Source organism: Drosophila persimilis, unplaced genomic scaffold, assembly GCF_003286085.1.
Source record: "Drosophila persimilis strain 14011-0111.01,24,50 unplaced genomic scaffold, DperRS2 tig00000000-arrow-pilon, whole genome shotgun sequence".
NCBI lineage: Eukaryota > Metazoa > Arthropoda > Insecta > Diptera > Drosophilidae > Drosophila > Drosophila persimilis.
The window spans coordinates 23,681,260-23,707,520 of record NW_020825288.1 but is presented as its reverse complement, the minus strand read 5'-3'; the positions used below and the strand labels follow the sequence as shown (position 1 = coordinate 23,707,520).

At 44.5% G+C, this 26,261-nt stretch overlaps 4 protein-coding genes and 2 non-coding genes across 6 annotated transcripts in view; 4 read left to right on the top strand and 2 right to left on the bottom strand.

Annotated features, from left to right (window-relative positions):
* The window catches only part of LOC6591534 (extracellular sulfatase SULF-1 homolog), a 29,602-nt gene extending 8,659 nt beyond the window's left edge, over positions 1-20,943 (bottom strand). The window contains exons 1-3 of the mRNA XM_002017282.2: positions 20,834-20,943; positions 20,106-20,245; positions 12,576-12,618 (exon numbers count right to left, since the gene is read on the bottom strand). The gene's annotated coding sequence lies outside the window, so the exon portion shown is untranslated. The remainder of the gene's footprint in view (positions 1-12,575; positions 12,619-20,105; positions 20,246-20,833) is intronic.
* Trnaf-gaa lies at positions 2,884-2,956 on the top strand. Its single transcript has one exon. It is a non-coding gene; the product is annotated as a tRNA-Phe (tRNA).
* Positions 3,380-3,452, top strand: Trnav-aac. The gene has a single exon. It is a non-coding gene; the product is annotated as a tRNA-Val (tRNA).
* Positions 5,242-7,013, top strand: LOC6591531 (facilitated trehalose transporter Tret1). The gene is made up of 3 exons (XM_002017281.2): positions 5,242-5,472; positions 5,535-5,710; positions 5,807-7,013. The coding sequence occupies exons 1-3, from the start codon at positions 5,295-5,297 to the stop codon at positions 6,932-6,934; spliced, it is 1,482 nt and encodes a 493-aa protein (XP_002017317.1). The 5' UTR covers positions 5,242-5,294; the 3' UTR covers positions 6,935-7,013.
* LOC6591530 (probable plastidic glucose transporter 2) lies at positions 8,412-10,556 on the top strand. Its single transcript, XM_002017280.2, has 3 exons — positions 8,412-8,640; positions 9,129-9,301; positions 9,360-10,556. The coding sequence occupies exons 1-3, from the start codon at positions 8,457-8,459 to the stop codon at positions 10,494-10,496; spliced, it is 1,494 nt and encodes a 497-aa protein (XP_002017316.1). The 5' UTR covers positions 8,412-8,456; the 3' UTR covers positions 10,497-10,556.
* Positions 20,944-24,551: 3,608 nt separating the features above from the next.
* On the bottom strand, positions 24,552-25,707 carry LOC6591529 (serine/arginine-rich splicing factor 1B). Its single transcript, XM_002017279.2, has 4 exons — positions 25,496-25,707; positions 25,033-25,402; positions 24,823-24,971; positions 24,552-24,749 (listed from the first exon to the last, which is right to left on the bottom strand). Exons 1-4 carry the CDS (start codon positions 25,657-25,659, stop codon positions 24,641-24,643), a joined length of 792 nt encoding a protein of 263 aa, XP_002017315.1. The 5' UTR covers positions 25,660-25,707; the 3' UTR covers positions 24,552-24,640.
* Positions 25,708-26,261: the final 554 nt, after the last annotated feature.

The following is a 26,261-nucleotide window of genomic DNA, read 5'->3' as shown; positions in this document are numbered from 1 at the left end:
AGGTAAGCCCAAAACCTATATAAATATGTAATATGTTGCAGGGCGAAGCAGAGACCAATTTGTAAATAGAAATAAAACAGAAAACAACCGAAATGTCGGTTCCGCCGTCGGATCTGACGACTCAACAATAAATTTCAATGGCAACAAATTGTTTGGGGGAATGTCTTTCAGTAAATCTTGTGGTTTGTGCCTTTTTTTTTGTTGTTGTCGGAATTATAATAAGGAGAGTGACCTGGGAGAGTGGCTGAGATTTCAGTTTGGCTGTCCACTCAATTTATGGCCAGTTCCCAGGCAGAGGCGAATGACCAGAAACCAGAGATATCATTCAGTCAGCGGTTTACGAGTATTCAACAGAGTCGACTTCCCTTGCACTGCCAAGTGGAAATTTATTCATTCTTAATCAACGCGAAAGAAAACCACAAACAAACTTCTGTTCATATTTAATACCTGTCTTTGGCAATTTGTTTTACACATTTTTGGGTAATTTATTTTGCAGCTGCTGGCGGAGTTTTGCCAAGGCAATTCATAATAAAAACACTATAAGGAAAAAAACAAGAATTTGTGCAATTAACTCAATTACAAGCTATGGCCAAGAAGGCCTCCCCTGGCCCTTTCGTCCCCCTCGTATTCGAAATCGCTGGTAAAGGTTAAAAGTGAACTGCAGAGAGCTTCCAGTGGCAATAGAGAACTCCTTCTGCAGTATTCCCCAACAATTGCCCTAATAAGGCAATTACCCAGGGGAGTGGAGTCTACCTATATCATAAATAAATCCCCCTTCTCCTGAGCCTTCACCATTCCCATTCAGTTCTTTGGTTGTTGTTCCTGTTGTTATGCCATAAACAAATCAAATCAAATTGTGACCCACTTAGCGATGGAAATGGTGGAAATGCAATTGCCATAAACTGCTGGATAAAAAGGCGACTTGCGCCAGCAAAAAGTGTCCCCAACTGGAAAGGGGCTTGGGCTGTAAAGGACTTCCCTTTGGTTTGGTTGCCTGACATTTACATATCAGTTTTAGCCAGGCCGAATGTCGTACGAGTAAGGCTTGGGTAGTGCCAGATATCGATTTCTGGCACAATTTGCACTTGTACCCCCTGGGGGATCTGTTCAAATGAAAGTTCACCTTTTGCTATAGATCTCTCCCTTGAATTCCCGTCTTTAAAGGGTTCTCAAGGTCTGGTCCCTCAGCAGACGGGCCCCTCAGAGGGGGGACCCCATCCAAAGTTGTGACCGAGCGAAAATAGAAATTCTAGCGAAAATGTTAAGCATTCTCTTGACATATCAGAGGAATGCTGTTGTTGTCATTGTTTGCTCGCCGCTGAAAATAAAACACAATTAATTGCTGCCTCCAGACTGTCTGAAATTTTGAAATTTTTCGCGGCGATGACACACGAAAAAAAGTATCACAATTAAATTAATATTAACAAATGCAAGAAAAAAAAAAGAGAAGAATAATAAAAACCTGCTCGCCTTGGACTAAATGGTGGACAGTGGTCAAAAACACAGGCAAAAAATATGAAATCTGTGGGCAGGCGACTGGCCATAAATCATAAATCGACAACGGGGCGTGGACGTGGGGGCATGGCTTGGTTTTCAGAGGAATTTCGGTCTGCCACACGATCGGTTTTCAAGAATGTGAATCATTAACAGAGCCCCCAAAAAGCAGCAGAGGCCGCAGACAATGACGATCCGATCCCGGGCCAAAAGGTACGTTTGGAGGCTCAGTTTTCAGCGCCGGGCGTCAAACGGAAGCCGCATTAGTTGCACAAACACACCACACACACACACACACACAGGCTGCCACAGATACACTGAGCACAAAAGGTGCTCGCCTCAGACAGGCCATATATACATACATATAGAGAGGGATCAGGTTATGTCCAGGCGAGCACAAGGCCACAGCTTTTGAGGGACACGAGCACGAGCCCTGCCCCAGCCAGAGGCATTGGGCCTGGCACTTTGATTTCGAATGAATTTATCAGGTTACTGCGGCACTTTCCATACTCTGAGGAATGCAGAAAAGGGTTGGATCTTGACAGGGAAACATTTATTCCACGATATAGGCGATTATATTGTTTGTTTCCTTGTCCTACTGACTCATTCGATTCACTGAATCAAAATGATATTTTCTTGAAACTTTTCGCATACAGTTTTCTGTTTCATTTGTCGTAACTCACTTGAGGGAAATTTCTGAATTTTAGCAGGCAGGAAGTGCCAATCAATATACAAATTTGCTGATTACTGAATGACTCTCCATGAATTTCCCCATATATAGACCATTTTTCATATTCTACCGATTCGGTTGCCATTGAAAACTGTTTGCTTGCCATTTCCTCGAAAGTTCAAAGAACGAGCATACACATTCTGACAGTTTGCCAAAGAAACAAAAAGAAAACACACAAAAATCAACGAAAATTAATTTCAGCCTAGCCTTGCCCTGCCCGTCAGAAGTCACGCCTCGTTTCGCTGTAGATTTCGTTCCGTGGGCTCATAAAATGTTACAAATGCAACAATTAACGTAATTTCGAACGAATTTTCACTGAAATTTCCGCTATAAAAAAATCCGCAGCTGCATAGAGACTTTCCCCCGCCCCGATTGTTGTTTGTGGAGCTTTTAAGACGTTGCAAGTGTCAACGTAAATCTTTGCGACTGTCAAAAATTGTGACAGCCCAAAAAATTGGCATGGCCCGCAGAAATGCCGATTTATAAATAGCAAAACAGAAAAATTAAATGAACTTTACTGTGAACCTATTTTTACGCGCAGTCCAAGTTTCAAGATTGCGTTTCCTTTATAAAAGGTATTCAATAGATACATATATGTAGGTAGAGTGGATGGGGATCCCTTAGCTTTCGATGCTTTGGATGTTGAAGGAGATGCAACAGCCGAAATAGCTCAGTTGGGAGAGCGTTAGACTGAAGATCTAAAGGTCCCCGGTTCAATCCCGGGTTTCGGCAAGACTCCTCTTTTTTTCCCCGGACAAAAATTGAACAGCATTGAAGGGAGAGATACTTATTATATTTATATTTTATTTATTTTAAATGTTATTTTATTTTAATTCTTTTGGTGTTTTGATTATTTTTAATGTTTTTGCAATTTTAATATTTGATCTACTCGAATTTAATTTTATTTAATTAATTAATAAATTAAATTTTAATAATTATTAATATAAAATTAATTTTATTTTTAATTATTTTACTAATTTAAATATTTCAATTATTCTCAGGGCTAGAATTCGAGGATGTTTCCGGGCTTTTTTCTAGAAGTTTTCATGGGACTATTTCTAATTTTACATAACTTTCCATGATTTCCACAGAGCTTTCTTGGATTCCCTATGATTCGCCTTGAAAATCGCAATTTTTGTGGCCACCCTCGAGGATGTTTCCGTGGTGTAGTGGTTATCACATCCGCCTAACACGCGGAAGGCCCCCGGTTCAATCCCGGGCGGAAACATAGGAAAATTTTTTTTTGCTCTACTTCCACTGTGAATTTTCAAATGAATTTACTTATTACTTTTTATATTTAGAAAATGATTCACGCTCCAAAGCTAATAAATCATATTTGGCTCGGCAAAAAACCAAAAGTTTTGTTTATATTTTATTTGATCGATTTGGGGAAATGATTTTTGTGTAACACAAACCCAACACTGATGTTTCGATTCTCGGTAAACTAAATTCCTGTCTGACTGCCAGCATGCCCCCCCCACCAGCAGCCGCCAGGCCCCCGCCTCTCACGTACCTCCGCCACTGGAAGCAAGTGCTGTGGGCATCCATGAAATGCGTGTATTTCATTCTGGTGGTCAAGTGCTGCCAGAACTTACACCGCATGAATATGCAGAGACGGCTGGCCAGCCGCTTAACAGGGCCCAAATAGGGAACCGCAAGGCAAAGGCTTAGCAGCAGCATATGGTTTATTTGACAAAGAATAAATGACTGTCCAAGAATGTGTCTTGTGTCTATTCGCTGCCTTAATACATTTTTATTAGCCCAGAGATTCGCGTCGCGCTTGACGGGTACTGTCTGTCGGCCAGAGTAATTAGACTCCATTAGTTGGCACAGCAGACACCAGCCATCAGCCTCGAGCCATCAGCCTCCAGCCATCAGCCTCCAGCCATCAGCCACCAGAATCCAGAATCCGCACAGAGTTTCTCCTGAAGGCAAAGGCAAAGTGCTCTCATGTGCCATGTGCTCCATTGGCATCTCGCATCTCTATATCCATTTGTATCTCCATCTACAGCCATATCTGTGTGTCCCTACATGCTGGTGGCGTTCATAATTTGTGCGCCATTAGACAACTTTATGCATAAACTCATTAAAATGTACTTGAATCTCTCAGAAATGGGTTTGCAGATTGGGGATGTGTGACTGGAACTGGCGTCGCATTTGGCTAATTTGTCGAGGAGCAGCGACAAATGACAAGAAACAGGCAACAGTCTGTCTGTCTTCGCTTTTCTCCAGCACCCAGTCGACACTCTAAGCTCTCGGCACTCTCTAGTCCCCCCCAAAGGCAGGCAGATTTGACAGTTTGAGGCGCAACAAGATAGATTGGCCCATGAAGATGCTGGCTGGCTGATGGTATGCCATGGAGTGGAGTGGATGGAGCAGTGGATGGAAATGGCAATGTCAGTTCAGACATTACGCAATTTGAGACAACTCAAGCAAGCACTTGAGTGTTGCCCCGTCCCGATGGAATAATTATGAAGATGATGCTGCCGCTGCCTGCTAATCTCTTGACGGTTGTTGCAACACCCAGACCGCCAGACAGGCGCTGTGTCACAAGCCAATGGGAGAGGAGTCCCACAGACCAGGCAATAGATACATAGATACCCCACAAAAAGCAAAGAATACTAGGCATAAATGGAATTAAAAGGTTTAGTAATACTTAAAAGATAGTTTCAAAAGCTTAGCACCAAATTAATCGAGAGAGTGGTGCAACTTTTCGGGAACCAGTAGAAGACTTATCAGACTTGTCGGATACCAATGTACTGTATTTATAGAATAGGAAGGGCACTAAAAAAAGAACCCTGTTGCTGTTTGACGGTGATTCAGTGAACAGGCAACCAATTCCAGGTACACACCCCACCTAATCGAATCAAAAGGAATCGAAAAATAAACTGATTACATTGGCAATTATCTATCACACGCATTATCTGTAATGATAGCCAGATACCAGGTATCGCGGGTGTCACATTTAAATGCGAAGAAATGGCCAAAAGCAAGCCCCAGTTTCGAACGAACCCCCGAAGACGTCGTTTCAACTGCTCCGCTTTTTGGCTATCCGTGAAAAGTGAGCGGAATGACGACCATATATGCAACAACGGCTCCCGACCTCAAGACGGACGCCATCTATGCACCATCCGCCCCATGCGGCAACACAGGATGTGCGCCCCAACCCCAACAAACGGTGACTGTGACTGTGACACAAACGCGATTCTTGCGGAATACCAATCGGAGATCGCTCCTGTCATCAGCAAGTGAGTCCATAATCAATCATGGATCGCATGGAATGTGTGGAAAATTCCTTGTTGATTTTCAGTTTTCTGGTTTCTGGTTTACGGAGGCATGGACTTGGCCCAAAGTGTCGGCTGGAATCAGCCCGTTAGCGTTATTCTCGTATCGCCCGAATACCAATACAGCTGGTTTATCGGTGTCATCATTGGAGCCTGTGTGTCTGCTCTGACAATGACGTTCATCCCAAAGATCGCCTATTATGTGAGTAAGCTACGATCCACTACGATCCACTACGATCGGCTGGATCCTGACACACACTCTCTCTCTCTCTCTCTCTCTGTCCTCATTCTCGTGCAGCTCCTGGGTGGCATTATGCAGCTGACGGGTGCCATTATCTTCACGAGTGCCCCCTACGAGTACACGGCCATTCTGGCCGCCCGCTATGTGGGCGGAGTGGGCATTGGCCTGATCACAGTGCCCTTCCTCCTGCACATCGGCGAGATATCCACCCAGACACGCGGCGTTGACTCAGCGATGGAGCAGGTCGCCCTGGCCATGGGCCTTTGCATCCAAGTCACTTACGACACAGAATGGTCGAGGTCATTGGATATATCCGCGAACCTGCTGCACGGCATTTTAGGGATTATATTCTCGGTGTTTGGCCTGTTGTTTGTCCTGGTGTCCGTGGAGTCGCCCGTCTTTTATATACGCCGGAATCAGGAGGAGAAGGCCCGCCAGTGCCAGCAAATGCTTGTGGCCGGCAACGTTCCGAAGACCGTCAACGCGCTGTTCGAGGAGGCCAGGCTCTATGTGGTGGAGAGCGAGAGCAGGAGCCTCGGCGAGGAGCTGTCCGCTTCCGTGATGCCCTTCTGCAAGCTCTTCTTTTTCCGCTGCTTCGTGGCGTTCACCCTCGCCCTGCCCCTGACATGGTCCATCGTGGGAAGCACTGCGATCTCCGAGGGCTCCATCTTCGCCTGGCCACTCTATGTCTGGAGCGCGCTACGTCTCATCAGCACCCTTTTCACCGTCTGCGCCCTGGACACGCTGGGACGCAAGGGCGTCTCGCTGGTGGGCCTGCTCTGCATGGCCGGCCTGATGCTGGGCATGGCAGGGATATATGCTACACCGGCCAACATCTACAGCTGGTACAACATGGGGCAGGTGTGCAACCTGGGACTGGCCTTCCAGGCCTTCGCCGGGCTCTTCATCTGCAGCTCCAGCCCCTATCTGGGCGAGGCGTTTCCCATGAGGGTCAAGCCCTTCTTCGTCGGCCTGATCGTTGCCTGCGAGCAGGTGATCCACATCATCGTGATAGTCGCCTTCAAGCCCACAACGGACTACCTCTTCCAGTACTTCCTGATCGTGGGCATTATCATGCTGCTGGGCGTGATATTCTTCGCCATCGTCATGCCGGAGACCAAGAAACTGACACTTCGGAAAGCTGGCGAGCGGTTCCAGCGAGTGCATAATGTAAGCCCCTACTAGACCCCTACTAGACCGTTAAGAATGGTTGGATCGATGGAGGATCAATGTTGAATAAAACTATTAGAAATACAAAAGGAAATATGAATTTTTCATTTGGTTTTGCTGGCTCTCAAAAAGTCTGTTGAGTGGGGTAAAATCCGTATTTGTCCGTCCATAAAAGGGTTATGTCCTACTCAGAATTGATCTTCCTACTTTTCTCTAGCAAAAAAAGAACAGTTTCTAAAAGGTTCCTAACTTTTGGTGGCATTTGAATCGCTATAAAATACCCATACCGTCGATAACAGCATTTTTGTTTCGAGCCAAAGAAAAAGGGGGGAAAAATTCCAAATTTTTAAATTGGAGTAGGGAAATGAACAGGCCAGCCCTCGTAGTTTCCTTAAAAAAGTGAGGTCTGCGCGGGGGAAGACTCTTAGAAGTTCTAGGAAATTTTCTTTTCAGCTAAGGATCATATCAATATGGAAAATAAATAAAGAAACAGCTGTTTTTCGAATAAATGTACTTAGATTTAGATCAGTCTTTGGTGTGACATTCCCTAGAAAGACTCGTTGGGAACGCTTGAAATTCTACATATGTTTGTACATTCAAATGAAAACACCTAATTCATTTGAACAGTTCGCAACAGATATTAAAAAGGCTTAGTAGCTTATAACTGATTATATTTTGATGAAATATACCATATTTTTTAGCATTTTGTTGGTAATCAGAATAGCTCAGAATAGTCTTCTATACACTTAAGTAACACAAACACGATTCCTAAATTTAAGTGAAAAATTTCAATAATTTATGACTGATTGGGTGTGAGGGGAGAAAAGATCTGTAAGGCCATTCAAAAGTACGACAGCAAAACACAAGAGGAGAAAAACCCTTATCGAGTACTACTGGCTGGATTGGAGTAACTATATATCCTTTTCGTGGGTCTCAACTCAACTCTGAACCCAAAAAGTGTGGACTTTGCCTTTAAGATCTCAACACTTGTAGGAATCGAGCTCGTGTACCCCTGGAAAAATCAGCCAGCCAGTCACCCTCCAGTAGCTGGTACCTAGGCTTTCCCAGGGACCCCAATTAATTGGGGATACCCCCTATGGTACACACACTACGAATGTCTCACCCCAGTGAAAGGTGAACTTTGGCCCAGCTGGAACGATCAATTTAACCAAAACGACTAGGACACCAGACGGCAGACGGCAGCCAGCAGGCAGTGAGTGAGTCAGTGGCTTGGCCTCAAGTTACCACTCTTTAGGGAGACTTATCAAGGCTTAATTTCCATGAATCACGGTCGAGGAGAAGTAGCTGGGGGAGTGTACGATACGCGTGTATCTAGCAGCTGATAAAATACTATATCAATTACGAGTATCTCTTGGTCAGATATCTATAATGCTGATAGTATTCACTTGTAGGTTGAGTACAATAAAATTATAAATACGCGCCCAGTACGTCCATAGGCGCCAAATCAAACGAATCGAACGGGTCTTGAAGCGGAAATTCAATTTGCAAACGCATTTTTCTTATATAACGAAGAAACATGTCGACCACGACGTATGTGACCGCGGTGCCGGTGACCAACTACGTCCCAGGACAACAAACGCAGACCACGTACATCACCACAGGACGGGCTCCACCGCCACCGCCACCCAATGTGGTCAATGTGGTGGTCGTCAATCAGGGGAGTCGCTGGAGCAAGACGGCCACGAAAACTGGAACAGCAGGTGGGCCAGCAGGGAGAGCAGCTTGAGAGAGTGCCCAAAAGTTCCTCAGGAACTCAGGGTTACGACCCATAACCGAACAAATACGAGTATCGCAGTGCTTATCAGTAGCTCCTTATCATTTTCGGTAGCTGGAATGTATTATATTTAAAAGACACCCTCCTTCTTCTGATAAAAGTGTTACCAAAACACAAAGCCTTTTAAGCCAACCAACAAGATTCCTTCTGCGGGGTAGCATGTGAATTCATAGAGGTCTTGGTTCGATCTGTGGTTGGATTGACACTCGACAGACCAAAATAATAGAAGGTTAGCCATATCTCAGATTCCATTTCGATCTCAAGTTCCACCATAAACAGGTCCCTAAACATCGCCAGGTGTTGCTGTAGATTCTAGAACTGAATGGCTGCCTATTTGGGTTAAATCTATAGAAACGAAGCACAACAAAGCCGCAACAAAGCCAACTAATCCACTCCAACCTCTCCACCATTTAGCCACCTTTGCCTTTGTTTATGCCGGTATGGACATGGCCCAAGGCCTTGGCTGGAATCTGAACGCGAATGTTCCCACCACCACGGAGTTCCAGTTCAGTTGGTTCATCGGATTCATCATCGGAGCTCTTGTTTCCGCTGTGGCGGTGTCCTTTCTCCCAAAAAAGATCTTCTATGTAAGTGTGCAAACAGATAGATAGATAGATGCCCCTCTAACCCGTAATGTTTCTCCAGGGTCTGGGCAGTATTATGAACCTGATCGATGCCATTATCTTTGTGAGTGCTCCGTATGAGTACGAGCCCATTCTGGCCGCCCGCTACGTGGGGGGCGTGGGCATCGGCCTGATCACGGTACCCTTCATCATCCACAGTGCGGAAATCTCCACCAGCAATAGTCGCGGCACCTGCTCGGCCTTGGAGCAGTACGGCCTCAGCCTGGGCATCGCCATTCAGGTGATCTACGACTCGCAGTGGGCGGGCGACCTGGGCATGGCCGTGAATCGGGTGCACGGCATCTTCGGCATTGTCTTCTCCGCCTTCGCCATCGGCAGTGTGGCCATGGCGATCGAGTCGCCCATCTTCTACATCCGTCAGAACCAGGAGGACAGGGCCCGGGCCAGTATCCGGCAGCTGATGGACAGCTGGTGGACCGTCGAGAGGGGCAATAAGGCGTACGAGGAGGCCAAGCTGTATGTGGTGGAGGGCACCAGCCAGAACGTGGGCGAGCAGATCGCCGAATCCATGATGCCCTTCATCAAGATGCTCTTCTTCCGGGGCTTTGTGGCCTTCACCATCTCGCTGCCGCTCTCCTGGTCGATAGAGACGAGCACCTACATGTTCGAGAACACCTTCTACGCCTGGCCGAGCATCGTGTTCGGCGCGCTCCGCCTGCTGGGCTCCCTCATCACGATGGCCGTTCTGGACACAGTCGGACGCAAGTTCGTCTCGCTGCTGGCACTCATGTGCATGGCTGGACTGATGCTGGGCATGGCCGGGATCTACGGCGACTACTCGAACATCCTGAGCCCCTACTACATGCGGCAGGTGGCCAATCTGGGCATGGGCTTCCAGCTGTTCGCGGGCGTCTATGTCTGCAGCTCGTCGGCCTATCTGGGGGAGGCGTTTCCGCTGCGCGTGAAGCCCTTCCTGATTGGCCTGATCGTGTGCGTCGAGCAGGTGATCCACATCGTTGTGATCGCCACCTTCGGCTCCATCTCGGCGGAGTACTTCTACAAGTATTTCGTGGTCGTGGGTATTCTCCTGGTCGTGGGATTGGTGGCCTTTGCCATCCTCATGCCGGAGACGCGTGGCACGACGCTGCGGAAGGCGGGCGAGCGCTTCCGACGAGTCCACGATGTCATGGCCTACTAGTTGGCGACTATCACTCAAATTCAATAAATTCGGGTCCCCCGAAACAGTTGACAATATGTATTTCGTATCCACTTTTTGCCTGGTGGAGGGGGGACATTACTCATACGCCACGTCGACTTCCGCACGGCCTGAAAAATGCAAAAAGTCCACAGTCCACAGTCCACGGTCCTGCCCCCAGCCGGCGACTTGTGGCAGCTGCATTCAGACTTTTCTTTTTATGAATATTTATGCCTTCTCAAATGTTTAATGCGGTTAATTTTCCCACTCCCTGCCACTGGAGACTATTTTTATAGGCTTGCCGCTGGTCGCCTCGCCGCAGTTTATTTTGAACTTTATTATGAGCTAATTTATGTACATCGGAGTCTGGCGCAGACTTTCCCCCGATCCCTAAACCCCCTAAACGGATCATGCCAGGGCGTATACCATACTTGTACTATGAGATACAGATGCAGACACAGATAGAGATCCCTTAGTTTGGTCTGTTCCATTTTTGACACTTTGATGGCGCTTTCACATGTTTGTTTAGCTTCTTGCCAACAGTTTATGTGTCTTTAATGCGCTTTTATGGATCAAATTGGGCCTCACGCCTAATTAAGCATAGTATCCGGATGGCAAACAGATGCAATATTATTCGGGGAGTACTCTAAATGAAGTTTCTGGGTTCTGTCATTGCATTTGATGTGGAATTTACTGCTCTAAAGGAATATATGAATAGGAATTCGGTATGTAAACTAATCCAAATTGAATTGTTTCCTAATGTAGTGCATATGGTAAAATATTCCTTTACGAAACACCGCGAATATTGACAATATTTCCAGCAATACACCCACAGTTCCTTATACTTTGTCTTTGGTCTCGAGTCTAGGCAACATACATGGCGTGTGCCTGACACGGCACATTAAGGTTCGGCTCGACGAAGGCGGCAAGAGAGAATACCCTGGAATTTCCAAACCAACCAAAACGTCGGGTGCTCGAGACGAGTTTCGCTGATAAGGTGTTTTCTTTATGTTGTTGGACTGCTTTCAATTTCAAAAAGCCTTCCCACAGCTTCTTTAGAGACGAGACCTATAAAGCATTTATCCAGCAGCTGAAGTTTGGCAACCTTCCCGTACAATAGAAACGAAAGCCCAGCACTTGTATCTTTCGACTCGCTCCCTTTCCCTTCCAAGAGCCACAACAAAGGCCCATCGAGACAACAATAAAGCGAATTATATGAATTACAATTGAAATTACATCTTACATGCTCGCAAGAGTGACACATCGGCGGAAGAGAGGAGAGATTGGGCAGGACAGAGCGCCATTACAGAGCACAGAAATGCGCATAAAAATTGCATTAAAATGCCATCAAAGATGTGGGCCTAATGAAGGAATGGCCATAAAGGACAATTGCCAGTTGCGACGGCTGGGAAAAAGCTGGCAAATGCCCTTAAATAGACGAACCTGGCCAAGATGGGGGCCGGGGCTCAATCTGGCGGCCCAATCGCTTGGACAGGCCGTCAAATGCGTGCAAAAATGTTGCCACATTTCTCGAGTGGCTTTCCCCAACATCTCTGCAGTTCTCTGCGGGGCTCTTTCCCAGGCAACAAAGTGAATTAAATGCAGACGCGTGATTTTGCACATTAATTAAGAGGAGGCTCCAGCCAGTGGCCGTCTCTCTTCTGCAGCTGATTTCGTCCATTTCTTCGCGAGGTGAGAGTTCAATCCCCAGGCATGGAGTGCGTCCATGAAACTGAATAAAGGGAACTGAGTGTAAAGGAAAATATATACTCGTATCCGTACATTTCGTTAATTACTTTCGAGAAAGAAAATTGCGAAATTGCTTTTAAGGGACGCCAAAATGTATGCAGTGTATTTCACAACAGAAAAGAAGAGGAGCATTTTATTGGAAATTCCTTATGGGAAACTTTAAACTTTTACTACGTATGATTATAGACTGAAACTCTTCATCGAGGCCGCAGGTAGGAATAACTGAAACGCCCTCTCGTCAGTTAGATTCAGAGTTCCAAAGAAGGACAGTTGTTTGTGCTCAGCACCCTTATCCCCAGGTGTATTCCCATTGATTTTAGGGCAAAAACTTACCTTCGTTTGCAAAATCGTTGACTTCCTTCTTAGCTAAATAAATCTGTAAGTGAAAGGAAAGATAAAGCCCTATTAAGAACAATATTATATGCACAGAAAAGGCCAACAAATAAAGGGTTAAGTATAGAACAAATCATTCCCCATCAAACTGTAATCTATTTCTGTAATCTGTAAGTATTTCTCATTAATAATTCTCATATTCCCAGCTCAAATCGTTGACACTTGTGAAATGGTAGAAGAAGCTGCCTCCCTGCCTTGAGGAACTCTTGAGGAACTTTCTGGTTTCTGCTCGTTTAAAACTGACACATTTAGCACCTGCTTCAAAGCGAAATGAACACTGAATGATTGATAGTTCAACTGTGGAGCGTGGAGCGTGGAGCTTGGAGTGCAGAGTCCATGACCCAAGTCGGGTGGGAGCTTTTCCTTAGCTTCCTTTAAGCCTTTGAGCAGTAAATTTCCATCTGTCAGCTGTCAGTTTTCGAATGTTGGCAGGCGCTGAACTTGGCATTTTAATTGAGTGCACAGAAATCGTGTAAATGACTGACTGACTGCAGTGTGAATGTGAATTGTGCGAGTTAATGGGATTTGTTTGTCATATACTCATACACTCGGAAGAGAAGGAGTCTCAGAGCGGTGTTCAAGACAGAGAAAGTCTATCATTTGCTTCAAGAAGTGTTCTGAAATTATTCATTGTTCTTCCCCTGAACAATCCCTCTCTTAAAGAGCAATCACGGGTCGTTGTCTGGCCACCACTGTGTTCCTTTTTAAGGCTAGCCTTGTTTGGCTTTTATTGAACAAACAGCTGCCGCCTTACTGGATTTGTAGTTTGTATTTTTTTTACGACTTTACTGCAACGCTGCGTATGCGCAATGCCCCCACCCCCAGCCCATTGGGGAAGAGACCTTTTAACCCAGTTTTGCACCAGGCAGTTGCTAGTTGGTATTTTCTGTTATTATTAACACCTTTCGCTCAAAGTGTTCATTTGACATGCAAGCGGTAGTGGGAGAGAGAGAGAGAGAGAGAGAGAGAGGGATAGAGAGAACTCCTCTGGCAGCAGCGGGGGGGGGGAAACCTTGAACGAATCCAACTCGAATCCAATCCACACTGGAAAAAAACTCCAATGCAAACAAAGCGATTAACTGAATGCTGGAGTGGTAGGGTTCCTTCCTTCCGATTTAGCGTCTGAGAGGTTTGATCCGCATTAATTTTGGCCACCGAATTACCTGGACTGGCTTACCCCATCTAGAATGTACCTTGGTTCGCTGTACTCTTCCCTCAAGTGGTTGTTTGTATTTACATACAAGACTGACAAACAGGATAAAAAGGTAAAACATAAACTGCTTTGATTGCAGGTAAATACAACAGACACAAGCCCCCCTGACACTCGCTTACAGACTGACGGACTGACTGACAGACTGACTGAATGACTGACTGACTGAGGAAGCAGCCCCAGCCCAGCTCTGCCAACTCTTCATTATTGATTGCTGTCCATTCTATTTATCGTGCCGCTCGTCACTTGCCATCGCTTCTTTATCAACAGACCAGAACCTGCTGATAAGCGTGCACTCTCCTTCCTTCCACTCCTTCCTCTCCGCCCCAACTCCCCTTCAATGTCATTGATCTTCGGGGGGGAACACGGAATGACTTTGGGGATGACTTGTGCCGTGGGCATATTGCGCATTTGCCTATAAATAGTACATCCACGGGGACTGGGACTGGCGACTGGGGAACAGGTAGTCGCACGATGATTTCATAGAGAGAACCTATACAAAATACCCACTGAACAGTGCAAACAGACAAACAATTCGTATGGCAATAATGCTTTCGGTAACGCCTGAACGACTTCGAGAGAAGGAGCAAGTTCCGCACCAATTGCTGTCGATTGAATGGAGAGCGTGGAGGGAGGAATGGATTGCGGGAGGCAGTGTGGGAAACTTTTCCCAGCAAAAGATAACTCAACCGAGGAGATCATCTCATGCACACCTTTCCATAGAATGGAATGCCTAGACCCAATGCCTATAATCTGCCCATAACATAACCAATTACCATCGCAAATGGGCTTAGCCGTAAATCTGTCACCAATCAAATGAAAAAATCATTTTTATGGCACAGAGAAATAGCTCAAATCACATGCAAAACACAAAAAACAAACAAAACCGACAAGCCATCAAACAAAAAAGTCATAAACGCCTACAGCGATATCTGAGGTCTGATTGAAGCTGCAAATGGAAATGGTAATGGGAAATGTGGGAAATGGCGCATGTAAATCGCAATTAGGAATCATTTTATTGTGCTTTATGGATACAGCATTTTTACATCGTAATGATTTGCCATTGCATTTGTGAAAAAAATGGTTATTAATTGATTGACTCTGCTGCAGAGGCTGTAACCGAATCAATTATTCAACAATTGATTGGACATTCTGGGCAAACAAATTATTTATGAATATCGATGCCAGCAGTTTCTGGCCGGGATGTGGATCCTTTGTCTTGTGTGTGCCGCTGTCAAGTGTCGGATGGAGAGCGGGCGGAGGCGGCAGGGTCGTTTGACATTCTTGGGACAAGAAAGTAGGCAGAAATACCTTTACTCTCGGACCTTTTCTTACCCAAAAGACGTTTGCCTCGGCTCCAGCTCTTACCTTTTCCTCTTTCTGCCTATGACTTTGACAAAACGAAGGCCATATTTATGTATCATTCCACAGGAAACAAAGACTTAACGTCCCAGAATGCGTATGAGATATTTATTTCAATTTGTCACTGGCGAAGGCATGTGGTTGAATCGTTTTTGGCTTGACTTGAAACGGAAATGCCACAATGGGCATGGATGGAGTGGAGTCGTTTTGAGAGTGTTTCTGTGGGAACTAGGAGCTGATTGAGAACAGCAACTAAAGCTAATACGAATGAATGGTTTCCAATCCATAGTTGGTTTATTTATAACCATTCTGCCAGCTTCATTTGTACGTACTACCTGATAAATTGCACTCACATTCGTTGACAGCCTTACAAATCGACTTTGGAAACCGCAAAAAGCACTCACAATTCTCGGAAATATTTTCAATTAACACTTGGAAAGATTATTCAGAAGTTTAGAAGCGGCACGCGCTCTATGTTCTGTTTAATATTTCGAAAAATATGTACGCATATGTAGCATCATTAATCATCGGTTTTCAGCCAGTTTCAAGATCATTTAGCCTGCGATGCCCAATCTGTAAGTTCTGGCCTTTCAACGTCCAGATATGGGCGCCCATTTTTGGATGATATCTCAGGGCACACATACGAAAACATAAGAACAGAATTCGACAATACAAATCTTTGATTTCTGTGTGATGTGTGTGCATCGTTCGATTTTTGAGTTTGAGTTTCGTTTTGGCCTGCGTGGCGTTGTGTGGGAAAATCCACATGGGGTTTTCGTTCATTAATTTGCTTTTCCCCACGATAAACAAGCACGAACTTGTTATATTGATGTTATGAATGTGATTCTGATTGCCGGTTGTTTGTTTGTTTAAGCGGGAGAGGAGAGCGGAGGGAGAACGGAGAATTCCCAATGTGGGATGGTTTTTTGGCACTGATTTAGCCTTGGGAACAGGTATTATATGAAGATATTATATGGTTAGTAGAGCGCTAATGGGGTTTTAAGAAATTATGTGTGAGATACTGAGCCATCTTCGTCTGATATTTGTATGTCTTCTTTTGGGAAAAACTGAAAATTAATGAAATACTTTATTTTTCCTCTCGTAATTACCCATTTGCCCGCATCTACTATAATTATTCTTGGTAGCCCCTTTATTACTCCCACAATACTTCCCTTTTTCCCCCCCTCTCCCTCTCTCTCTCTCCTCATCATTTAGTTTTATTTTCATTGTAATTTGTCTGGCTGTCTACATTTGCAATATCTCTATAGAGGGTAGATGAGGCCATATAAAGGTGGGCTGCATCCTGGAACCTTAAGTGCATTCGAAAGACATGTATCCTGAACGATTAAATATAGATAGCATCGTGAACATCAAATACATCTCACAGGTTAAAAATGTACCTTTGGGAGTTGGATTAAATATGTGAATCCTGAAAATACATAGAACACGAGTTCTTGGTGTGCAAATATGTATGTAATCTTAGAAGTACAGGGTATCCCCTTCTTCGAATATATGTTTAAGCTATCTTGTTGATTTTTCTAGCTTCGCATTGCCTGGCTTCATTCTGCTCTGGCTCTGGTCTGTCTCTGGCTCCGGCATGGTATGGTATGGAGTTACTCTTTTACAGGAACAGGGACTGGGACTGGGACTGGGACTCTCTGGGTTGGTTTTGCTCTCGTTTTGCCTTTTTTCACGCTTATTATGTGTTGTTTTTGCTGTTGTTGTTGGTTTTTTCTACATATTTACTATGGGTTTCTGTACATACATATATATCTTTTTTTAGTTTAAATGTTGTCAGACAGGATTTTCCACTTTAATGCAGTCGCCGCAACGTTTGCCGTCGCTGCTTTTTGGCGCGTTTTCTGCCGCACAGCTCATCATGGCTGTGAGCCGCCTGCCGCCTGCCTCCTGCCTCCTGCCGCCTGCTGCATGCCTCCTGCATTTCGTTTGCTGGCTGCCTGCAATCCTGCGGCCCCTGCAGCTGCCGCTGCCGCTGCCGCTTCGACCACCATTCAGGTTAATGCCGCCTTTATTCATATTTCTAAGCGCATTATGCTCTCTGAGACTTATGCTCAAAATATTAGCGAAAATTATGTTAATCCCTCTGCGAGTACGGCGGCGAGTACTCCTGGCTCCGAGTAATCCTTTCTCCCCAGATCCCTTTCCCCGCACCGGGGGAACGAACGGAGGCGAGGTTAAATTATTTTAATAGCCGCTTACAATTACCAGCACCAACCCCCTATCAGAGTCCGGCCCTGCCCCCCACCGTCGTAATCTTTTTTATGTTTTGCGCGATTTGCTCTAGCGCTTTTAAACGCTCCCTGGGGCTGGATATGCGTAGGGCGGTGCGGTTCTGGTCCAAGAAATACACTAGGGCTATGAAAAGGGGGATAAAAAGCTACACGAAAATAGAAAAAACTTTAAAGAAATAGAATAAAATCTTTGGCACTGAATAAAGTAATAAGAATATTTCAAAATAGCCAAAGCATGCTCCGATCAGCTGTCTCTCTGTTGAGGGATCTTTAGCCCCCAGTTGGCGCCTCTATTTGGAATAGTTTCTATAACATTTCAATTGCTATTCACACAATTAACCCCAGATAGCCTGGATCTGCCCTCTGGGGTCCTCTCTCTTATCAATTGCCTTCAAGAATGAGAATGCAAATTCGAATGGGAATGGGCTTGGGGCGTCAGAAAATTGAAATTGATTTCCGACTAATTAGCGAGAGTGTGGAAAGCGTCGTCGGCCTGTTGGGCAGAGCGTGTGTAATTTACACTTGTTTCTAGAATAACATGCATAACCAGCTAGCTGCTGGACCACTGCATTAGACGTGCAGTTTTCCTCATTCGCAGAGTGCCAGCCAGCACGAAGGAAAATGCAAATTGAGGCGCACAGATCGCGCGGCGCAATTAAACGGCGCTCCAAAACGCGTGCTCCGCCTCTTGGGGCGATTTTATGGCTGTATTTTATGCGTTCCATCACCATACGAGTATGCATGGCTTGTGGCTAATGACTCCGCCATCCATCGAGTGGATCTGAACAGAAACCGCGAGGGGCGGATGCAAATGGGTGGACGGAGACGGAGACGGAGACGGAGCCACTCATTAAGTGGTGTTGGTCAACCAGTTCCGAGGACAGTTTGATGGATTGCCAGCCAGCCGCCTATCGCTCATTCAGGCGTCATTCATTCACTCCATCCATCCACTCATTCATTCTTTCATTCATTCATTCATTCATTCATTTGGGTTGTTCGACTGTTGACGTACGAGAAAACCCCAAACCTGATTACGGTAAAAGGCCAAAACGGATCGTTCTCTTTGGTCAGTGCCTGGGGCGACCCCTTCTCTCTCTTTCCCATTCCCTCGGATGGCTGAAAGGCAGTGGCTGCCGATGAGCCTTAACCCGCTGCTGACCGAATTATTCTTCTCGGATTGCGCTGTGAGAGAAGCCAAAGGAGAAAACCAGTTTCCCACTCTATCCGTCCGTTTCCCCAAACTGATGCTCCCCGGCTGCAGGCGCGCCAGAATCCAAAAAAGGCCAGGAGAAATTGCCACAGTCAAAACAATTAGACGGCGACAGCCTCCCGGCTCGACTTTGGCTGCGGCTTCAACTTGTTGCCGCCAGTACAAGCCGCACCACACCACAGACTTGGCGGACAGAAGTTTCCGTCTGGCGCTGGGAAAAGTAAAAAGTGTCTAATTAAATGCTTGGCCGGGTACGTACCGCGTACCCCAGGGAAAAGCGACAAGCGAAACGGAACAAAACGAATGGCGACGAGAGGATAGGCACCTGAAGGAAGGAAAGTGAACCGAAGGTGGGATACTCTTAAGGAGTATCATACTTGTATTTAGTTACTCCGAAGAAAAACCCCCTTAAGGATAATTAAGCAAGCAGTACTTTAACTGATATACCCTCAACCCAATGAAAGGGTATACACCAAGCAAACAATTAACATAAATTGCGTACTCGCTGCGGCTCATTGAGTGGGGTCAGAGTTGCCGGCTGTCCCGTCAATCATTCGCACAAATGAACTCTGACACTGGCTCTGAGCTGAAAGGGTTTCCCAGTTCTCTGTTTTCTGTTCGTAGTTCCCAGCTCCCAGCTCCCAGTGCCTTGACGCAACGGAAACCTGGCTTCTCAGCCAAATGCACCTGTCGCAATGACAAACAGTTTGGCCCGTCGGCGCGGTAGGTGCGATAAGCATCGCATCTTAACAAAAAGATTAACACGCCGGAACAGATGGACAGACATGCCTCCGATTAGAGATGTACAGGCCCACACACACACACACACACACACACACACACAACGCACTGCCATCAAGCAGATACACGGAAGCCGCCTTCGACAGAGCGAGAGAGAGGGAGAGACCTTGAATGGAAGGGCAGGCCGCCAGGTAGACCGTGTACTTAGGTAGTATTTGCCGCAAGGAAGCAACACCTTCTGGGTTTAGGTTGACATATCGAATTACATTGCCGAAGGCACCCTAGGAAGCAGCCAAGTGTCGGGCTAAAAATGTTGACCCTAAGTGGGTCACATTACCACCACTGTGCACAGAACACCCTGCGAAGCACGCACTTTCACTTTCAAAATTGGAGTGGAAAAACAAACAAATCTTTAGAACAAAGATTCAGCAATGTGTACATTGTAACACATATGTATATAAATAGTTAATGCCTATGGGGGATCGTTTAGAACAGCTCGTAAAAGCTGATTTCAAGTTACGATCAATAAAAAAACCTTTTAAACAATGACGACTTGGTGATGGTTGATTTGCTGTTGAGGTGACTGGTGGAGTTCAGAAAGTGGAGAACTGCTGAGGCCATCGACAAATTTAACGATCCAAGCAATTCTACACATATATGTACATATAATATCTGTAATATAAAGCTTGTCTTACCTTTTGCTGTTCAAGTGATTTTACACATAAAACACACACGTTTGTGACACTTAAAAACATTGATCACGAATCAGTTTAAACTGTAAAGCTGTCTACGCCTTTTCAACACTTCACTTCTATTTATAGTTGCGTTGCTGAAACTTTACAAATTAAATGATAAACTTGGTAATTGACAATAAAAACGCGATCGATTAACAGCTGCTGCTGCTGCTGGCGCGTGTGACTAATGCAAACAGAAAACAGAAAACCGAACACCGAAATGTGATAAATCGCCCAATCAAACGGGAGATTCAATAAAAATGAGAATGGGAAAGAGCCGCTGATAAGGCAAGGGGGGCCGCCGCCTCCAAAGGGAACACCAACGCAAGGGCACAACAAGAGACAGACGACCAAAGCGGTCCCACAATTTCGAGGCCCACGGAAATGCTTCCTCCGCGCTCTCAGAGAATTGGTCAATACTCGCGGCAGCAGCTGTCAATGCACTTTTCGGTGGTACGAGTATACATATTTATTTATGGATGCCGCTCAACGTGGGCCGCGCACTCACGGAATCACAATTTGTTTGTTAAACGGCCACCGCTTTGAAATTCAATATTGTTTTGTTTTTGGCGCACTTTGGGGCTCGGCAGCCGCCGCGTTGGGGTGCAAAATTCGAAATTATCGTTATCAATTTTTGTGCGTGTAAACCGCACCGTTTATTATTTGATCGAATATAAATATTTATTTACTTTTTAATTCATATATTTTTGATCCATGTGGATATTTATCCACGGAATTTTCGGAGCCGTTTCATTCAAATACGGAAACAAACTATCAACTTTGGAACTTATTTTCCTAATTTCCTTGACAACCGCAACCGGTCGCGCCGTTCTTTAAATTGTTTTTATAGCGCGAGCAGCCACGACCGTTGGTATTTTTGAAATTGATGAGGAAAAAGAGGGTATGGACAACAGGCAACACGGACCAGAAAATGCAGCGCATGCAAGGTAAAATCCACCCTTTTCCTAATATACCATTGGGACAATCCAAATTTTGTTTTCAAGGTACATTGTTCGTCAAAACACGACTAGGTGAGGTTAATACGATCCTTGCGATTTCCCTTGGCTTTTTCGACTATTGTCCTTACCTTTCCTTAGCCAGCGGTTCGATAAAACCAAATTACGCTCTCCGACCTATTTTTGCGTTGCATGTTTGAGCTTCAGGTTCGATGTTCGATGATGCAGCAGTGTGACCGTCTGACCTCAAAGATATACCGTAAATATACCGACGAATTCTTTAAATTCCATCATATTCCTATCATTCCTCCCATTTTGATATTATGTTTAATATTATTATCTGGCTAAGACCCTCATCACTGTCCATATTAATTAAGCCCATAATCTAATCAATTTTCTACAAGACTGGCCAACTTTTAGGACTTCCTTTCATTGGATTGTGTTTGAAGTAAGGCTTGAACAAAAAAGGTCAGCAAAAATGTCCTTTTTTTACATGGTAACTGCGCGATAAGTACACATTTGGTACATATAAACAACCCATACTATGTATATGTAATATAGTGTTGTGATGCTCATTAGTGAGTGAACAAAAAAGAACTGAACAGGTTCCTTCCAAGCTGTTCTTTTTTGTTCACTTGTTCTTTTTTGCTCACTTGTTCTTTGTTGTTCATTTTTGCTCACTTGTTCTCTACTCACTTTTTGCGCAATTTTGCTCCTCAAAGGGCATTTTGCGTTCTGGAAGTTGTTGCTCATATTTGCTTTTACTTTACACTTTTTGTATTACCGGCAAAACTGTTTATTATTTTTTTTTGAAAATTTAGTATGTCGCTAATTCGAAGTATATTCGATACTTCGAAAGTGCAGTGAAATTTGGAATCATTGCAATTTTTTTTTTAGCTTTAAATATTTGATTAAAATTGAAATGTAACGTATTTTATTTGTGTCAAAACCTGTGGTGCTTAGTGATCTGTGCGTGAACAGTGAGCAACTGAGCTATCTAAGTGAGCAACTGAGCAATCTAGATGAACAAGTGAGCAATATGAGTGAGTTGACTCACTTACTAAAAAAGAACAAGTGAACATTTTGCCCAATATGAGCAATGTTTACCCAACACTTATGTATCATACAGTTTGGTATACCCTAATTTCTTGAATTAATGTTAAAATTCTGTTTTCCAAGCTGCTTTTAATAATAATAATAATGACCCTAATAATGACTTTTTCTCGTATTGACATGTTTAATGACATTTAATTACATTCCTGTATATATCTCGATCCCGATAACTACCATGCACTGCAAAATTTCGTTCAGATAGCAGACTGACTTGTCGTCTTTATTTATTGTAGAGAGACAAATGAGATGACAAATACTTGATCAAGTTGTGGTAAATTAGGGGAATAGAAAGTAAAATTTAATCTTCGCCGAAGCTGAGGGATCCCAGACCCAAAGACCTCTGGAGGATCGCGTAGCAATTTCTGTTTGGACGTTTCCGCTGAATAAACTGGCGCATCTATATACTGGTTCCACCATGGTTAGAGTTTGAAATTCCGTTACAAATATGCTAATATGTATAATTCTGATAAGGTAATCATTCCCATAGGACCCGCCCCCTGCAAATTAAAAAACAAAAAATACCTGCACTTTCAGTTTCTGTATGTTTATTGGAAAATTTGATTAGATTTCAAAAATATTTTAAGACTATGGGCTTGTGGGTGATTCGTTAAGCGCAGAGAACTCGGAATGAGGGTATTCTCGGTCTTTTTGTGAATAATACATTGTGTGTTGGCTAAAAAGAAGGTTCATGCAAATGATTTACGGTTATAGGCAATATTTTGGGGTATTTCGGGTTTGGTTTTCGCTTTTCTAGTCAAAACATGGAGAACTAAAACTCTTTGGCGTGCGGCCAAAGTTATCAGCCATGTGTGTGGTGTGGGAGGCAACAGCACCAATGAACACGGAGGATATTGTATTTGATGTACAATTAAAAATATATAAACTCAAAATAAAAATGTAAAAAATAGATCTTGCAATCGAACATACCACTGAAAGACGAGAGGGAGACCAGAGGGCTGAGATCAAACCAGACCAAGGACCACACGGCCAGCCACTATCCAGCAACGTTCAAATGTGGCACAGCAACTCCTGATTGACATGGATAGCGATATCGACATGGAGGGCACAGGGCGCAAAGGCCACGAAATGAGTGTCTGTGCGTGTGTTTGAGTTTGAATGTGTCTCTGTGAGTAATCCCAATCCGACAAAGGGCGACAACAACTCGGGGGGGCTGAGACCTGTCCAGTTCCAGGCGAAACTCGAACCAAATCCTATTCCCAATTGTGAGACGAGTGCTGAAGCAGCCGAATCCGAAGCCGAATTCCTTGACATGAGTCCTGTCCAAGTGCATCATCCTCCACCTCCACTCCACACATCCATTGCCCTCAACACAAGACCATTAATTATCCAATTACCGAAAAGACACAGACACAATGTGGGGGCATCCGCATCCCGCATCCGCGTCCCGAATTGCCATAGCAATAGGTGAAACAATTGGAATGTGTCTGTTCGTCTCCTCCATGGGTTCAGAGTTCATTAATCAGGTTACGGAGCGAGTTAGCCGTGGGGAACTGTATCCCACGTTGTCCTAGCGAAGGTCATAGAACAATCCTAATATCCAAATCCTGATAATCCAAATCGAATCCTGATACCATCTCAAAGATACACTCATTTAGAGAGAGAGAGATAGATCTATGTCCTATTGTCCTGCCTCCACTAATTTCAATCCAAATTTATCCACAATCCACTCCAAAATCCAAAATTAACATCAAAATATCCTTCCTTCTTCATCCTCCATTAATCTTCATCCTCCTCCTCATTATACTCCAAACATAAACGCGCAAAATGGGGAAGAGAAGAAAATAAAAATTAAATATTAATAATTTGTTGATAAAATGTTCGCGGCATTGCGTTTTGTGTTCTGGTTTTTTTGTTTTTGGTTTCATTTTCGTTATCATTACAGGCATATTTATTCGGAATCGATGTTCTTTTTTCTTGTTTTGTTTTTGTTGCTTTTGCTTTTTTAGGGTAAATTCTAAAAAAATGCTTGGTATTTGCAGCCAAGTAATAAAATATTGGCGAATAGAAGCCAGTTGCAGACAATTAAAATCGATAAAACAAGGAATACTTAACAAGTGAGGCTCGCCAAAAATAGTTCCTTGAGTTACAATTTTAGTTTTGCGAAAAGTTTTAGTCAAATCAAATCATTGGGTTCGGCGTTAAATGTAGTTTAAAAAGAGTTTCTCTGCCTCAAATCGTGTGGCACTGTTCTGTTGGAAAAGCAAGTTTCTGTGGTGTTGGTTTCTGATGCTCTGTTCCGAATTTGGTTTGACTGATGTGTGCTTTGATTAAATGATGGAACACGGTGGCTTGATAGTCAATTTACAAGGTGAATTGATTGCTTGGTTAAAATTGAAAGGAGGTGTTTATCTTGCTTTTTCGGCTCGTACGAATTAATATATATTAATGGATGATGATTGGTAGTGTTTAATAGTTAGAGCGTGAGCGAGACCTGGAATAGGATTGACGTCGCACCGGAGAGTATGTCGGAGTGCCGCGGCGACGCGGTCTCGATGAGAATGAGCGCGAACGAGACCTGTCAAGAGAGAAAAGATAATAGCGATTAGATCGAGGGAACATCCAGAGCGCACACTTCTGCACACAATTACCTGTCACGGTAGTCACGGCCACCGCCTCCGCTGCTGCCACCACCTCCTCCACCGCCGCCACCACCAGCACCGCCTCCTCCTCCTCCACTCCCGCCACTGCGGTCGTTTTCGCCGCTATCCTCGCGCACCCGAATGTAGGCAACCTCACCCTGTGGAAACAATTGATTGTTCAACTCCTTTTGCTTTCACGCATTTCTCAATTCCACCTACCTCATGCGAACGGAAACGCGAGTCGTCCAATTTCTTTATGGCGTACTTCATGTCCTCGTGACGCAGGAATTCAACCACGCCAGAGCCGTCTTTGTAGGTGTCGGCAAAGCAGACGTCGCCAGCCTCGCGCATGTGATCCTTGAGATCCTGCCAGGAGCCAGAGGGCGGCAGCCCGGTTACCATAACACGGTATTGAGACCGTTTGGCCGGAGGACCACGTCCGCCCATGCGACCACCATCACGCCCATTGTTGCGGTCGTTGCGATTTCCACGGTAGCTGCCGGGACCGCCGCCCCTCGGGAACTCGACGCGCAGGCGATAGCCATCGTAGTCATAGCCGTCGCGGGCCTTTACCGCGTCGTCAGCATCGCTGTTTTTTTGGCGCCAAATAGGGATTTGCTTTATTTGGGGGCTTGCTTCTGGCTTTGTGTGTATTTAGATATAACCAGTTCTCATTACTCACCGCGCATCTTCGAATTCGACAAAAGCAAATGGCGGACCACGCCGATTTTTCAAGTCCACAAATGTAACTTTGCCGAATTTGTGAAAAAGATCCTGGATGTCCTTGGTGCGGATATCTGGTGGCAGATTTCCAACGTATATTCGGCACTCGTTGCGGGAACCCATACTTTTGTTATTTATTTACGTGCAGAACTTAGAAATAATTACAATTTTACTGATTTTTTCAGAATAAATTTTTTTCACTTTTAAGATGGCCGACGTCGAGATTAGTGTGACCGACACGATGGAAAAATCCAACCTAGCCCATTTAAGCCCCCTCTATATAAACCGGTGAACAACTTGAGTTAAGCAGCAGAAAATAATGACAATAATTCCACTTTCATCTTTACTTTAAAAAAATGACTACGATATCTCACAAGATTCATAGTTTTCGTAGAGTGTATTGAAATACTCACTGGTAGACAATGGGTTAATTGTTTTCTGTCTATGATCGGAAATCATATTCCTCCATTTTGATATTCGGCTAAAAAGTACTATCTAGCTAGGACTCTCAGCCCTTAAAAAATATTTTTATCCGATTGATGAATCGATTTCCCTACAAGACTGGCTAGCTTTAGGGACCACCTTTTACTAGTTTTCTTGTAAAATAAGCTTTAAACATATTTGGTCAACAAAAATGTCCTTTTTTTACATCGTAACTTTGCGCTAACTACATATTTTACTACATGATTTTGTAAAAACGTAGGTGTGTATTCAGCTATGACATC

Bases quoted from the DNA above. Each gene is read 5' to 3' on its own strand.
- LOC6591531 (XM_002017281.2), top strand. From the start codon at position 5,295: ATGACGACCATATATGCAACAACGGCTCCCGACCTCAAGACGGACGCC. The intron at 5,473-5,534 runs GTGAGTCCATAA...GTTGATTTTCAG, and splicing joins ATCGCTCCTGTCATCAGCAA to TTTTCTGGTTTCTGGTTTAC. The intron at 5,711-5,806 runs GTGAGTAAGCTA...ATTCTCGTGCAG, and splicing joins TCCCAAAGATCGCCTATTAT to CTCCTGGGTGGCATTATGCA.
- LOC6591530 (XM_002017280.2), top strand. From the start codon at position 8,457: ATGTCGACCACGACGTATGTGACCGCGGTGCCGGTGACCAACTACGTC. The intron at 8,641-9,128 runs GTGGGCCAGCAG...TCCACCATTTAG, and splicing joins CACGAAAACTGGAACAGCAG to CCACCTTTGCCTTTGTTTAT. The intron at 9,302-9,359 runs GTAAGTGTGCAA...ATGTTTCTCCAG, and splicing joins TCCCAAAAAAGATCTTCTAT to GGTCTGGGCAGTATTATGAA.
- LOC6591529 (XM_002017279.2), bottom strand. From the start codon at position 25,659: ATGGGTTCCCGCAACGAGTGCCGAATATACGTTGGAAATCTGCCACCA. The intron at 25,403-25,495 runs GTGAGTAATGAG...CCAAAAAAACAG, and splicing joins GTCGAATTCGAAGATGCGCG to CGATGCTGACGACGCGGTAA. The intron at 24,750-24,822 runs GTAATTGTGTGC...CTCTCTTGACAG, and splicing joins GGCCGTGACTACCGTGACAG to GTCTCGTTCGCGCTCATTCT.